This window comes from Centrocercus urophasianus, unplaced genomic scaffold, assembly GCF_019232065.1.
Source record: "Centrocercus urophasianus isolate 14NV4802_14NV808 unplaced genomic scaffold, USGS_Curo_1.0 seq_1, whole genome shotgun sequence".
Classification (NCBI taxonomy): Eukaryota; Metazoa; Chordata; class Aves; order Galliformes; family Phasianidae; genus Centrocercus; species Centrocercus urophasianus.
The window spans coordinates 2,480,311-2,496,841 of NW_024884141.1; the positions used below are offsets into that span (position 1 = coordinate 2,480,311).

The 16,531-nt window shown below is 38.0% G+C and overlaps 1 protein-coding gene across 3 annotated transcripts in view; it reads right to left on the bottom strand.

Annotated features, from left to right (window-relative positions):
* The window catches only part of GRM5 (glutamate metabotropic receptor 5), a 228,018-nt gene that overhangs the window by 33,283 nt on the left and 178,204 nt on the right, over positions 1-16,531 (bottom strand). For all 3 annotated transcript variants that reach the window (XM_042809697.1, XM_042809617.1, XM_042809532.1), the window contains exons 4-6: positions 11,094-11,340; positions 5,735-5,903; positions 1,942-2,068 (exon numbers count right to left, since the gene is read on the bottom strand). In XM_042809697.1, coding sequence (XP_042665631.1) covers positions 1,942-2,068; positions 5,735-5,903; positions 11,094-11,340 — 543 coding nt within the window. The remainder of the gene's footprint in view (positions 1-1,941; positions 2,069-5,734; positions 5,904-11,093; positions 11,341-16,531) is intronic.

Consider the following 16,531-nt stretch of genomic DNA (forward strand, 5'->3'; position numbering starts at 1 on the left):
CATACAAAAGACAAATTAAATGTTTTCAAAATACAACGGTACGTGTATTACATGAAGCAGTTGGTTTGACTGGAAGAACAACTTTCCTTTGAAATGCCCAGAGTTAGGTGGAAAAGCATTGACCCAACCCACTCTTGTTCTTCCATCTTGAGGGCAAAGTAATACCTTGAGAGGATAAATGCTACCACAAGCCCACATTGATACCTGGCTGTGGGTCTTGAGTGTCCTGGAGAGCCAACACAAAGCCCCAGGTGCCAGAGCCATGCTGGAGGCTGCCTGCTCCACTTTGCCTTACATATAGCACATAAAGTCTATTTCCTTCCCTCCCCTTTCCGTCAAATTCTCCAACATGATGGGCAGTTATAAGCACCATTGTTTCAAAAAAGCATCCTCTATTGACCAGATGAGGCACTTAGAGCAATTTCCCTTCTAGCCTCATTGTAGCAGCTGTTATTCCAGCTGATCTACTTTGGGTAAAAATTCATGTGATAGCTGAAACAAATGTGTGATCTGGGAACTGCTGCATTTCAGAGGAATTTGTTTGAAGAGTTGGCCGTTTGCACCAGTTGACTTTCACAAGTTGATCAGCCTGGTGCAGCAGCCTGGTCCCTGCAGTGGGGTCAACGTATGGCCAAGGCAGGATGTAAATTTGAGTTTATACTCAAAACTGTGTACTGTGTGCTGAAAGAAGGAATCAAATGGATCAGGTTCTCTTCTTCCTTTCTCCATTCCCTTGACATGAGAATGCTTTTCCTGATGTGAGAGGGGTTTTCTGACTGATTGCTGTGTGCTCAGGAAGGCAGTGCTGGAGGTTCAGGACTAGAGGAGAGTTTACAAATCTAATTTGCTGCTGTTTCAGTTTTATCAGTTAAAAGTTTTCTTCAGAATTTTAATATTTGGCATTTTCTGATAAATACCCTATCAATTTCATAGTTAAATAATTTTAAAATTATTATTTATAGTAATTAGTATTCTTATATCATGTATTACCACAATGTAACATCCCTTACAAGGGAAAAATTTTGATTAACCTTATTTACAGAAATCTATCTCAAGGCCAAACACTATCTGACACTCTTCCAATTACATAAATTCACCCAGCAAATTGTTTTTCCTTATGTCTTCCTTCTCTTTAATCTCACTCATTTCTCACTTCATCCATAGAAATTATATGTAAACTAGTCTGTGAACTCTTGTGGAAAAAGCCTGTCTCTTCTCCCCTGGTGCAAAGACAGTCATAATGAGAACCTGATCCCTGAGCAGTATTTAAAGCATCTTTGTTCTCTGAGCATCTGAACACACAAATCCTGTCTATTAGTCATAAAGAAGAGAGTCTGTGGGATACAAGTATTGGAACAATTTTGCCCCGGAAGAGGCAAATTGACATTCTGCAAGAGTATGGAGATCTACAGAATGGCCAGGAGAAAATGAAACCAGTGTTTTAGCAGACCATCTGGTGAACAAAGGACTGCTACAGAGCTAAGTCTATTTGGAGCATTGATGCTTTCAACATCAGCAATTGCCACAACTCTTCTTTACCTGCCTGAGAGGTTAATAAAACTGAATAAAGTTTGACTTTCTTTAATAATTTCTCTGATAATTATTCATTTTTCAGTGTGTTTGAGGAAGGGCATGAGATACACAACCTGTTTGGTGCTAGTACAGTTTCAAATTCGATGCTAGGACTAGATTTTTTATTTCTAGATCTTGCAATTTATGTATTTATGTCTTTAGAGAGCAGCTGAATTAATCTAAGGGCTTCTGGATCAACTTGAGGAAAGATAACAAATACCAGTTTGAGTTCAGATTTCAGTTATATCTCTAGGCTTAATCTGACTAAAGCAAAGAGTCCTCATACTCACCTGTATCTGCTATTTGTTTCTTCAGCTTAGCCAATGAACGTAATAATTGACAACATAAGCACACCCATAACTTGTTTACCTGTAAGCTCATCATTGGGCCAGGAGCCGAGCTGGCAGGCCTTGCACGTGTATTCATCAAAGACATATTCATTCTCTTTACAAGGAGTGCATGTCCAGCAGCAACTCACTTCTCCTTTACGAATCACCTGAGATAAAAATTGACATTTGATTTAGCAACATAAATGTACATTCATGCTGCCCCAAGTACTAATTTTCTTTTTTCTTTTTTTTTTTTTTTCTAAGAAAGGTTGTTGTTGTTGCTGTTGTTGTTGAAGAGAACTCCTGACAAGATACAATATGATACAATATGATATGATATGATATCATATGTTGTTCATCCAAAAAGTGACACAAGTTCTCCATTCCCACACCATGTATATACCAGAAGAAGCCAGTAACCCAGTAGAAGTATAGATGCCAATACAGAACCACAAAAAGAGTCCATCTGGCCCAACCTCAGCTCCAGCAGGGACACCCAGAGCAGGGTGCCCAGCACCATGTCAAGTGGCCTTTGGAGATCTCCTAGTGGGATACTCCATACCTTCTCTGGGCAACCTGTGACAGAGCTCCACCACCTGCACACATACAAGTGCTTCCTGGTGCTCAGAGGAAACCTGCTGTGTTTCAGTTTGTGCCCAATGCCTCTTGTCCTGGCACTGAGCACAGACTGAAAAGAATTTGAGTGTTTATTATCCAAAGATTTTTGGATGCTTATTTTTCATTCAATTCTGAGTAATTGGTTAAAACTGATTTTTTTTCCAAATATCAAATTGAACATAGTTTCTGGAACTATTTAGATTACTACATTTCTAATTTCCTAGAAATGAGAATGTTATCTTAGTCCATTTTAGCATCTGACCTGATTTCTCATCTTATAATTTGTTGCCAAATGTCATTACATATTCATGATTGAGATGTAGATTTTTCAAGACCCTTATTTATCATTATCTGTGCTTTTTGTCCATGTGTCCATCTCTTTGTTATTTTTAAACAATTTTAAAACAAATACTTTCAATTACATTACAAGGAGTAAACTGACTTGTTGGCTTTTTGAAATTTGGTATTTTTATGCAGTGGTGTATTTAGAAGAGGACTTCAAAACCAAATGTCCTTATTGAAATTTCAATAAATGAAATGCAACTTAGTATAAAGAAGAATTACTGTCTTGCTCACATTGTTCTTTACAAAACTGTAGTGAACAAAAAGTGCAATTTGTATCTTTTTCATCAGCAATAGAGGGATTGGAAAATTTGAAATTTGAATTTTATTTATAAAATAGTAGAAGATGGAAGGAGATAAAAGTCACCTAATTAGCTAAACTTGAAGAAAAAACATAAGAGCATAAATATTTTGCTAAGACCTTAGATTACATCTGCTTGCAAAGCAATGTATCTGCCCTCCTGAAAAATCATATCTTTGGATTTCTTTTATTTTGATCTAAAACAAAAAGTTTGAACAATGGAGCTTTTAAAAGTTACTTGTGTTTGTCAAAATAAATTCTCAGAAAGCTTGTACCAATTTTAGACATATTTTGGTGAATAATGCCTTATAAAATCCATCATTTTACAACTCAAGAAAGTGAAATGTCAAATTAATAACAATATGGTATTATGAAAACACCTTTTCTATCAAAACAATTCATTTACAGTTTCATGTTAAACTTCTCACCAAATTAGCACCTTCTAATAGAATACTTAGAATCTGAAAAATTAGAAAGAAAACTAGTACTCTCAGCACTTCTTATCCAGTACTAACCATGATTATGTATCCTTCTCTAGGAAGAAAAGAATTGCTCGTAAATCAGAGTCCATTATAAAATCGTATCTTCATCCTTTTTCTTTCCATTTCTTGAATATATATAATTTTGTTGGAGCATTTTTTTTAACAGTAAAACAATCTTTCCTGTCCCTTTTAATTAAAAAAAAAAAAAACAGATTTTTTTTTTTACCATGTTCTTGTCATCTTTCTAATCCACTGAACCAGTTGAATTATTACTATCTGATTAATTAATTGTTTTACACAATTTTGAATGTATACAAATGGATTATGTTTGGATTTTACCCTCTGCTTCAGATGGTTACACAAAACCCTGCTGAGTAACAGCATCTCATTGCACTGAAAGTTTCAAATTCCTTCATAATAACTCATTCCAAAATAACCCTGTAAGAAAGCCACCAAGAAGTTAGGCAGGATCCAGCTTTCCCCACCATCTGTGAATGCAATGAAGATAAAAGATTATACAGTAAACTTTGAGATTCACAGTCGGTCGCCTAAAGCAGAGCATAAGGAACATTTCAAACACTGGGCTTGAAGTATGTGTGTGTGTGATAAACTGCCTTGACAGAGAAGAATTGACAGTTGGACTAGATGGTCTTACATGTCTTTTCCAATGATTCTGTGATAACTGTCTTGGGAGAATCCTTGAAAGCACAGGCAGAAGGTGGGAGGAAACTTACTGAAGATTCTTTCTGTCCCCTGAGTTGTGGAAACAAGTTACAGAGGATGTCAGTAAGCAGTTCTGCAGTAATACCTGTTTGTACATCTCTTTCCTCTTGAATATATGTCTTAGTAGCTGCAGCAAGCTAACATACTATGATTAGTTACTGGGGGTGTAAGTCATCCTCCCTTCCCTCATGTGTCTGCAGAATGTTTGTTTCCATCTGAACCAAATGTCCTGGCTGTGAAAATAAATGTGTTTCTAAACCAAGATTACTCTCAACTGTTTTATAATCTTAACTGAGGATAAACAACTCCTGATTTGAAATAATCTATGTATTTCCACTGACTATGAAATTTGGAAATCTGGCATAACTGCATGTATCTACTATGCTGAAGGCACATGGATTTGAACTGATGGAATTTGCTGACTCTGCAAAAGACCAGCCAGTGAAGACACCACAGTAACTTCCTAAAACTACGCAAGACTTGGACAGAAATGTTTCACTCTCTGTATTGCAGAGCATGATCAGCCTCCCATCAGCCCTTGCCACTTCCCGGATTTGCAAGTGTGCCATGTCAACACTGGAGAAAAGTTTTTTCTTTTTCAGTTCATGCCATTCCATTGTCCATGACAATCCTCTCAGTGCACAGACTTGTATGGAAATGACTGCAAGGCAAGTTAGGGACTTGCTGATTTTTTATCTGCTTTGTTTCATGGAATGCTCCAGAACAACAGAGTACAATTAATATATGACAGAATCATTTATCTTTCTTCCTCACACTCCAACAGGTTGGTTGGAAAAAAATCTAAAACCTAGGAAAGAAAAGAAATGATAAAATAGGTATCATTAAAAAAAAAAAAGTTACTTACTTCTCTCGCAGTTCTAAGCAGCAGTAGTTACCGATGTTCTCCGAAGATACCGCAGGTGTGTGAGTAATAATGGCCCAGTTTAGGTGTCTATGTCTAGCACTAAATTTCTAGCAATTATTATTTACGAATTACCTGCAGTTGTACTCACAAGTCCCAGCCAGGGATTTACACTCCACTGAATCAGATGCTATTAACATATGCAGCAAAAAAGAAAAAAAAAAAAAAAACAAACACAAAAACAAAACAAAACAGCACCAAACAATATCTGCTCTAAAGCATTTGGATTATAAGGGTAAAAAAGACAACAGTTCACAGATACAGAAGTACAACAGTAGTAACTTATGAAAATTGTGAAATGACTATGATGTGAGCAGGAACTAAATTTATGTCTGTACAGTTTAATTAAGGTGTGGGATACTGCCTCTATGAAAGAGATAGAAAGAATTTCTTTTCACATTTCAAGCCTATGCATACAACTGAAATAAGTAGAAAATATATTTACCTTTATCTGTCCTTTTTCACAGGGCTCACTGCAGACAGATCTGATGATATTATTTTTTTCTGACCATATTTCATCATCATCCATTTTCAGCTCACCGTTGTCCCAGCTGCCAACATTGATATAGTCAAAGTAGTCCTTCCCCATTTTCTTAAAATTCATGATTTCATATCTTGAGAAAAACAAAAGGATGTTCAGGCTGGAAATTAGGGAACATTTCTTCTCAGCAAAAGTGGTGATGTACTGGCACAGGCAGCCCAGGGAGGTGGTGGAGTCACCATCCCTGGAGATGTTCAAGAACTGTGGAGATGTGGCACTGAGAGACATGGCTTGTGGGCATGGTGGCAGGTTGATGGTTGAACTACATGATCTTACAGGTCTTTTCCAACTGTAATAAATCTATGATTCTATGACTTCAGCTGCTGTAAGACTGCATGATGCAGGGTGGGTGTGATACCTGAAGAGGTGTCAAGAATCATTCATTGGGCACAGATTCCAGAACTCTGGGACTTGCTTCAGGGAGATCTGAGCAAGTGACAGTGCTTAGGCCTTTTAACCCAGGCATTAAGTCTTGTTTGAAGAATGGAGCTGAGACTTGCACCTATATTTTTCTTTTACAGCATTGCAGCATCAAATGTTATTCTGTACCATACAAAGGACACTCTTCCCTTTTTATATAATTCCTCAGTGATCAGAGCATATTAAATTCTTCATAGGCTTCATTATGAAAGGAAAGGGTACCTAGGCCTCAGTCCTAAGTGGCTTCTGGGTAAGACTCCTTTGACATCTGGGAACAGAAGACCTAAGAGTAGATCAGAGCTGATCACAGCTTTCAGGTTCACATTTCTCCTTCTAACTATGCTTTCTTCTTAGCTCCCATAGAGTCCTAAAGAATGTTTGTGGGGCAGCCTACAGTTCATCAGCCTCCTTCTAGCATGCTTAACACCAGGCCACCTTCCTGCCCTGTAGTCCAGTCTGGAAAGTTGGGCAACTCCTGAAGTGATGATATCATCTTTTCTTTATCTTCTCTTTAGTGGATTTTGCAGTGATTTGAGTAAACAACTTGAAAATCACTAAGCAAACACTATAAACTGAGAACATAAGTGCAATCCTAGGCTTAAGAAACCTGCCTGGTTCATAAACGAGAGGTCAACTTTTTCCCAGCAGTAGACTCAAAATTTGTTCCCAAGGAAAACATATTGAAAGAGCTGGATTAAGACTGATATTGTTAGAGTGCACATTATGAAGTCCATTATGAAGTTGCAGATAAGTAAAAGAACCAGCTCATTAAATCAAACTGTCTCTTAAATAAGATACTAAAGTTTTGTGGTAATACTTTAAGAATCATAGAACTAGAGAATATCTGAAGTTGGAAGAGACCCACACGGATCACTGAGTCCAACCCAAAGCTGCAAAGCTCACCTGCAAAGCTCAGCCTGCTCTGCTCTGGACTAACAAATCACAGGACCTCATCTGCTCCTTGTACATCTTGCCCTCCAAGACCTTCACTGTCTCTGTAGCTCTTTTATACCTTAATTCAGAGATTTAAACTTCACTATGGTGAGGCAAAAACCAAAATGTCCAGAAATGTAGGTCACTCCAAAAGCAACTTGGAGACTAGCAAGCAGTAGTTAGTCTATAAAATCAATGATTTTTCTGGGCTGATTTAAAAAAAAAAAAAGCTACAGTAAAGCTCTCCTTTGATAAACTTCTCCAGACATGGATCCCTGAATGTTTTAAACCCGGAGATAAAATCTAATTGTCTCAGAGAAGAAACTGGTTTGGCAGGGAGTCAATGCCAAAATCAAACACAGGTCAGGGACCTGCAACACAGGATCAGGACTGCAAGCAAACAGTGAAATAAAATGGAAATGGAGCCTGAGTGGATGACCAGTGTGACATTATCCATATCACGAGAGACCTGCTTTAATGGAAGTGGTGGTGATGGGTTGATGACTAGACAAGATGATTGTAGTGGTCTTCTTCAACCTTTAAGATTCTACGATTCTATGAGAATCTTACTCTTTCCAAAACAAAAAGAAATGAGCAATGACACAGCTAGTGAGGAAAAATTATTATTATCCTGGATTTTAGACTATTTTAATGTTTGTCTTGTATAAAGGAGGAAATGTCCACACCTTTGATACTCAGATACCCTATCAAAGTTAGAAGGCTGAATATGAGACTAACACATATACATTTAATCTAAATAAACACATACATAAATCTAAATAAACAGGTTGATTTTACATGTGGTGAAAAAAAAGATTGCAAGGGTTTGTTTGTTTGCTTGCTTTTGCTGAGGTTTACAAACGTAATAATGGTCTGATTAAGCATTAAACAGACCAACCAAAATGTTAGCCCAGAAGCCCTTGTGGAGTCTTAATTCCATATTATCAGGACATTGTAATGCTCCTCTGAAGGTTGCGTTGTTGAAGCTGTCAATTCAGAGTTTTATGGGCAGATAAACAAAAGTACTGTCAATGTTTATCAGGCCACTGGAACTAAAATGATTATCCCTCCAGTAGCTGTAGACTAGTTCCATGCTTATATCCCAGGGGAGATACTGAAAAGAAACTTGACATAGTAAATAAACCTATTGCCTCAGTATGTAGTCTCTCACAAGACCTCTGCAGAGAGTAGTATTGGTAGATTCACAGCAATAACCAGACTCAGGAAGTTCATTTCTATAGCAGAAGTTCATGAATCACTGGTTCCCTGGAGCTTGCTTGAGATACCACTGGGACAGTTTGTCACTTTAGGATAGGAGAGACCAGATGGTGCAATAACACATTTCCAGCAGTGCCCTAATCACAGTGCAAAACACTTGCTTCTAAACAGAAGTGCCATGAGTTTGCTGAGAATCCATATTCTGTTGGTAGCAAGTAGACAAGACATCGCCAACTTATTTTTCTTGCCTTTTCTTGCCTTTTCAATTTCTTTCTTGGAGTTTCCTTAATATTTGCAGACAGCTGTTATCACTCTGAGAGATCATGGCTGCTGCTTCCATACTAATCTTTTTTCCCATGTCTTCATCTCACCTAAAACAAGCTCTCCACTTGACTATCTATCTGCTCAGCTTACTGATAAAGAACTTTGGGATAGGGCCAGGATTTGAAGCATCTTGTGAGATTAGTGATCAGTGTCAAAACCCTGTTGGTATACATCAAAATCCAGAGTTATCTAGGTCAGGAAGGCTTTTTACATTCTGTTTTCCTGCTTAACACCACTACCACAGTACAGCTGTGAGGATTTACATTTCGTTTTACAAAGTGAAGATGCAGCTAGCAACAGAAGTGAACAGGGAAGATGAGATATTCCATCACAACTGCACCATCTCCCAGCTGTAGCAAACAGTATTTGACAGTGCTCAAAAGACGAGAAACTATCCAGATCTGGGAATTAGAAATGGAACTTCCTGTAAACCCTTCTCACTAAAAAGTAAATTTTGACTCATTATTGGCTACTTTAAGCACATAGTATGGATTTAATTATGTGACAGTTTTAGGACAGGAGAGAACAAAGACTTGTGCTTCTATAGTAACCAAGCTCTGAAAAACATTTTATCCCTACTCACATTTCTTTATTTTGAGGAGGCAGAGACTGTTGTATCTCATATGCATCTAATGAGGCTGGACTTTCCATAAGTCACATTACACTGAGATTCATAATATGGAGGCTCCACGCTCTCCAGTGAAACACTGGTGCTTTACTGTGACTTGTGCAAATGAATGTGCACAATATAATTCATTCCTCATCTTTTTTTGGAATTGAACGTTGAATGTAAACACACCAAAGTATTTGTTAAATTCCTTCAGGCGAATGGAATCGAAACACTATTGCTGAGAATGCCAAAATGAAAAAAAGGTAAATATAAGGTTCCCTTTGCAAAATTTAGCTGTTGTCATCGGTGTATAGTGTCTCATATTATTTATTTACTGCACATTTCACTCTTTCTATAAGAAAAGAGTGGAAATGAGATAGGAATAATATAGGATACAATTAATTGCACCTAAATATCACTAAAATCAAACAGAAATCTTTTAAGAGAAGTCTGTGACAAATTTTAATCAGATTTTGTCAGAAAAAAATATGCAGGCTGAGTAATTTTCTTCTGAATTCAGCAATTTGTAAAAATTGAAATGCATAATGGAAGATAGCCTTGATTACCAAAACAATGCTAACAATAAATTCCCACCTTTTTTTTTTTTCATTTCCTGAGTTCCTCTCTTTGAGTTTTCCTGACAGCTCATGAGGCGCCTCCTTAGAGTTTGAGTCTGAAGATTTCAGAAATGTGTGTTTCCAAAAGACTGGTTAAAGCAGACGGTTTTGCATGTGTCTGGCCTGCTATCTTTTGTTGAAAATATTGACACTACAGGTTTTCAAATAAAACAAGAAAAAAATAATTGCTGAAATTGTAGAAAACTTTTGAAATATCAGAGTATTCTGACCAATGGGATTTTATTTTCTTGTCCCATTCTGTTCTTTAGTTAATTCTTTTGTTTCAGTTTACATTAGACGGAATGCAAATAATGAGTGCACAGGATGACCAGTTTTCCCTCTAGTCATCGCACAGACATTTAAAACCTTCTCAATAATGTTGACAGAAAGGACTGCCTTGATCAAACTGGAGTAAATGCAATGAAATGAGGCAGGAATCTACTTGCTGAACTAGAAGGAAAAAATAAATACCCTTCAAATGCTATCACACTTGTTCATCTTCTGACAGTTCAGTAGCAGAAAACTAGAAAAATTCTCATTAGTATTCTGAGTATGTGCTTCCATATGGACATTGCATGTATGCCACAGCAAATCATGTTTAGCTGTTTAATTTGTTTACAGCAGTACACTGTGAATTACAAGTTTAGTGTGTTATGCACATGGTACTGCTTCATTTGGAAGGTAACTAGGCAGATTTTTAATTATTCAAATCAGAAAAAAAATCCCAGACTAATCAATACATCTTTTGTATTTTAGCTTTCTTAGTAAAGGAACTATGGTTAATTATTCAAGTAATGACTTCTTACCTTTAAAACACATAATTCTAAGATACCCAAAGAGAGAAAGAGTAACACTGTGATGGACATTATAGTCTCCAAACAGAAAATTGAGAGTCTCATGGTTTGCCACCCACAGAAAAAGACTGAGTGCCTGAAAAACTCATCTGTTTTCTCCAATTATAATATTAGATATAATTAAAAATGCACAGTAATAAAAAGAGTTATTCTGAAAACATAAGTTCAGAAAGTCTAAAAATATGAAAAACAAGGAATGAGATCTTAGTTCTAATGTTGTGTGAATGATCTACAGCATACAGTTTGCATGTCTGCTGTTTAAATAGTTTGACAAGTGTTAAAGTTACCTTCCTGGCGAGTCACCATTCTCATCAAACAAGATCATGTCCCCAGAGACTCCAGTAAAGTTGGTCTTCATGAGGGACTCCAGCAACTTTCGTCCATCTATGGGCTTCATGGCATCACAAAGGCCCACGTAGCCTGGACACAGCGACAGCTGCATGTTGTGGAGGCCGTAAGCCATTGAGTATATCGCGTTGATTACAAAGCCCATCTTGGAGTCCTGAACGTGCTGCGTCCTCAGCGTCATCTGGCCTGCCAGGGAACATCACAAAGCAGGTGTTTAGGTATTTAGCAGGGCTGAAACACAACCAGCTCCTTAGACATCTGCTAATGGGTTAGTTATTAATAATGGAAAACATCCCCTAAAGCTGCTTGTAGTTCTTATCACTATGCAGATTGACTATGTTAAAAATAATAAATAGTAATAACAATTTAAAAAATAAGAATTTTACTGCCCAGTTGGTTTTACTACTGCAATTTTACTATCCAGCTGATGCCATTCCCTGTGCAACTCTACACCTCACAGAAACACCTCAGAAACCTTTTTAGTGAATACTGAAGGTGGAGATGCTAACATGGGCTGCATACAATGGTGGCCTTGCAGGTGATACTTCTATTTCAGAGAATGGTCATCAGTACTGTTTGAACACATTGACCTAGGCACAGGTTTTTTAAATGTATGAAAAGTTTACTATGCTAACAACTCTCCAGTCTCTAGGTCCTTTGCAACTCTCCATTTGAAAAGTGATGATAATGATGCAGTGCAGATGAATGCATTAAAATGTCCATGAAGAGTTTGATGATGTAGGCTGGGTGATAACTCTCGTCCTCTTAAGCCAGAATTGGTTAACCATTTCTATTTTCTTCTGCAGCTCCTGAGAAAAGCACAAGAAAAATTCCTTCAGCAGCATCATATAATGCAGTGCCATTAACCATAGAATCATAGATTAATAGAATCATTAAGTCCAGAAACACTAAGATCATCTAGTCCAACTGCACACCAACCACCAATATTTCCCTCTGAACCATGTCCCTAAGGAGCTCGGTATGGGAGCAGCCAGGAATGAAAGAAACCAAAACAGAATTCTCTGTCCATGTTATTGGAGCCTCTCTCCCAAAGAGAAGCAGGCATGGAGCATACACCAGCCCACCTGGGCTGCTGGAGCAGCACAGTGTGAGAAAGCAAGGTGTGCTATGAAAATAGTGATGTACAGGCATTTCATAGAATCATTTGAGTTGAAAGAGACCTTTAAAGCCATCTTGTTAATTGCCCCTGCAATGAATAGGGACACCTACAGCTCTATCAGGGTTTTCAGAGCCCTGTCCAGCCTGACCTTGAGTGTCTCCAGGGATGGGACATCACCACTTCTCTTGGCACCTCGCTCCTTTCTTGCCTTCTGCTTGATACTGGAATTGGCACTTCCAGTTCCAGTCAGCCTCAGGAACAATGTTTAACACTATGTATAGTTAAGGGAAATGAGCTTGAAATATCTGTAATGGAATAAGCTTGGGAGAACATAGAGTGTTTTTCATTTCTTCTCTTCTACCAAGGTATCACTTTTTTCTAATTAAAAATAATAGGCATAAAAGCTGCAACAGTGGAATACATGTAGAACCCATATTAATTGAAATTAAGTGGAAAATTGAACAAGGATATTACATTGCAATACGCAAAACTTGTTTTAACCAATTATTCATCCTCTAAATTAACCACTCACAAACCATGCAGTTAATTATGGTAGCCACTAGAATGAATCAGATTTGCATCAGCAGTAGTATTTATTATGAAACAATATTTCAGCTGCATTATTGCATATGATTGCTTAAACTTCAATAACTTAATTCTTACAGGAACACTCTCCACTGGGCTTTGTGCTTCAATTTTATTGAATTATTATTCTGACTTTTTTTAAACACTGAATCTCATTCAGTTCACCTGATAATTTGAGGCTACTTAGCTCTTCACAGAAGCTGCTAGTAATTGTCAATGAATTTGTGAGGGAATTAGCCACGACAAGAATTTTAATATACTTCCTACTGCTGGAGAATATTTTGCTGAGATGTTATCTGGCTTACTTTACAGTACAGGGGCAATCCAGCCTGCCATGTCTGACCATCAGTTTATATGACCTCATCATTTTGTTTGTTTTGTTTTGTTTCTGCAGCTTCTAATGAAGCACTGTCACGGGTTGCACAGAGAGGTGGTGGATGCTCCATCCCTGGAGACACTCCAGGTCAGGCTGGATAGAGCTCTGAGCACCTGATGGAGCTGTAGGTGTTTATGTCTATTGTAGGACGTTTGGGCTAGATGACCTTTAAAAGTCCATTCCAACTCAAACATTTCTACGATTCTACGAGTTTATGGTTCTAGTTAAGTTGAACATCCCAAAAAATTAGACGTTCTTTTCTTTTTTCTTTTTCTTTCAGTCTTTGAAACAACAGCACCAGCAATTATTAAGTCTGACAGTGTTTTTCAGCACCTGTTTCACAAAGTATGTAGGCATGCCAAACTTGAAGCATATTAGTAACCTTATTGACTTCAGTGATCTTGTCAGTGGTTTTAAGGGAAGTTAGAATGGATAAGTTAGGAGCTGGCATCTCAGCCAGAAAATATATATATATATTTTAAATTTATCTCTAAAGTGTGTCTGATTCAGGTAGCCTTAAATGCATTGTTTGCTTACATGTTATTTCCCTCTGTTTTAGCTGGAACTCAACCACTTATATTTATTGACAAGCATTATCTTCAGTCAAAAGCCTCTCCTGAGGCAGGATCGTTATAAGATTGAGATGAGATTGATGAATTTTATGATGACGTCAGTGATGTTCAAGGGAATCAGCTACACTTTTTATCATGAAAAATATGAAATTCTAATAGAGGTTGAAGAGTTCCTATGGAACTACTAGGCAGAACATAAATATTCACACACTGGAGACCATTTGCTTGCTTATAATACCCATGGTAGAATTTATCTATTACAGTCAAAATAAAACCTTCATCTATCTGTTTTACTCAATCTTGTACATTCCCATACAAGATAAATTTGTAAAGAAGGAAATAAAGATATTTTACTTTCCGAGGGGCTGGGAAAATCTGGCATGATGGCATGGCGTGGAGGGGTAATCAGGACATGTCTACATGAATGTATTAGCTCACTTCTGGAATGGGCTTTGAAAGTCTATCTCCAAACCATCCCTACACACTGCACTTTAATTTGCATTGAGTGTAATGTACTCAGAGAAGTGTAATTAATTTTTACAAATAAAACTAAATAAGTTGCAGTGTACCAGTAGATATCTGATGTACTACAGCTGCAAATGGACATTCACACCAGAGGACGAGGTTACTGCCAGTTTGGAGCCAAACTCACCCGAACTATGATTCAGAGGGGATATAAGGAAAAATCTCTGAAGGAGTGGTGAAGTGTTGTGACAGGCTGCCCAGGGAAGTGGTCGAGTCACCGACCCTGGAGGTTTTCAAGAACTTTGGAGATGTGACACTGAGGGACGTGGTCAGTGGGCGTGGTGGGGGTGGGCTGAAGTTGGGCATGTTGATCTTAGAGGCCTTTTCCAACCTTAATGATTCTACGATTCTATGAATCCCTCTTTGCTCAGAAACTCAGAACAGATTCAGCACCACTTCCAGCAGGATGTACAGAACTACACTTTGCGGGTCTTCAGTGAATGCCTATTGCAATTTTGACAGGATTAAGTGATATTCTGTGCTTTAATTAGGTGATTTTTTTAGAGATGTAGCTTATTTTCCCATAAATATAGTTTGCAATAATATCAATCTATTTGTAAGTATGTGCTGAACTTACTGATTATGTTCAAATGGCTATAGAAAGTAATCTGTATTGGAGTACATCAGAACCAATAAGCATGAACTCCGTGTCATGCTAATTACTGCAGAAATAGGAAATTCCGCCTCCTACAATTACAATGTACAAGGCAAAGGAAGAAAGCAGGGTGTATCAAATCATACTGAACCTTAATGAGGAAACTGGGATACTTATAATACAAAATGATCAAATATTGCAGAATGATCTGAGAAATTAGGAAATCTCTGTGGTTAAAGCACGTGAGCAGATCTCTGGATTCTATTCTGTTTACTTCCTAGCCTTGTCCAAAATATTTTTGGCAAGTACATAAGGGCTAACTCTATTATTTCCAAGCTGTGAATTTATGAATCTTTGAATTCCGGTTTTGAAGACACACAGCCATTTCTATCTATAAAATACTGAAGAGACAAATCCTATGCCTTGTTAGCAAATCAGATAACCCACCACCTACCATTTTTTCTTTAAACCGAATGTTCGTCACAAAGAGGATTTATTCTCATTATCTCCAGCTTTTCCTGTACCTAAAGGAATAGGCTTTTTACTGACTGGGTACTAAAATTATTCTGGATTTCATGGGAAAGCATGTCAACATTTTTTCTATCCATCTTTTAAGAACCTCTTGCTACATAATCAAATCATATATAGTGTTCAGGTGAGACTTTGCCATATGGTTAAATGCATTAAACGCCAACTGAAGAATTTACTGACATTGGAATAGGTCTTTAATACCCACGTTTCTTCCTATGTAAACATATATTATGTATTCCTGGATTTATCTGTATGTTCCCGGATTTATCACAGGACTGTAACTTCACCAAAGGTGAAGAATAGTTTTGTGAGTGGTGAACTTAACCGGCAGCATTACAGCTCACATATTTTTTGCCCACTATCTTGGGAGAGACTTAGTTTAGGATGCTCCAGCAATATCACAGCAGAGGATAAAGGCAGGGCTATGCTACAGAACCTCATGAGAAAGACTTGAGGCCATGTGAAGGCGAGCTTGGGTTATACACACAGAGTGACAAGGTATGAGCTGGGGCATCATGTTAGCATGAACCCTGAGGTGATGAGAGGATATGGGGAGGGCTGGCTCTGCTAGCAGCCGCAACCTCTGTTTAACTGTGCAGAGTGCTCAGCATTACACTCCTTGTCCAAATTTGTTCTTTCCTGTTATCACATCTCCAAAACACAAACACACAGATGATGGAAAAGAAACACAATCTTTCATCAAGAAAGTGAGTCCGACTGGCAATGGCTCATGTCTTGGATCTATTTAAAAGCAATTAGCATACTAATGGGCACAGAGCCAAGAGAGCACTCAGGGGTGCTCTCAGATCCACACAAGGCGGCAGCAGCTTGAGGCTCTTCTGCCCCAATGCCACCAGAGCGCACCTGGGTATGGCTGCCCCAGATGTGGGATGTGCTGCTGCTCCACTGAGCAGGCACAGCTGGTAGGAGGCTGACAGCCATGGAAAGGAAAAAGGAAAAAAAGAGAAAGAGGGAAAGAAAAAGGGAAAAGGAAAAAGGGAGAGGAAGAGGAAGGAGAAGGAGAAGGAGAAGGAGAAGGAGAAGGAGAAGGAGAAGGAGAAGGAGAAGGAGAA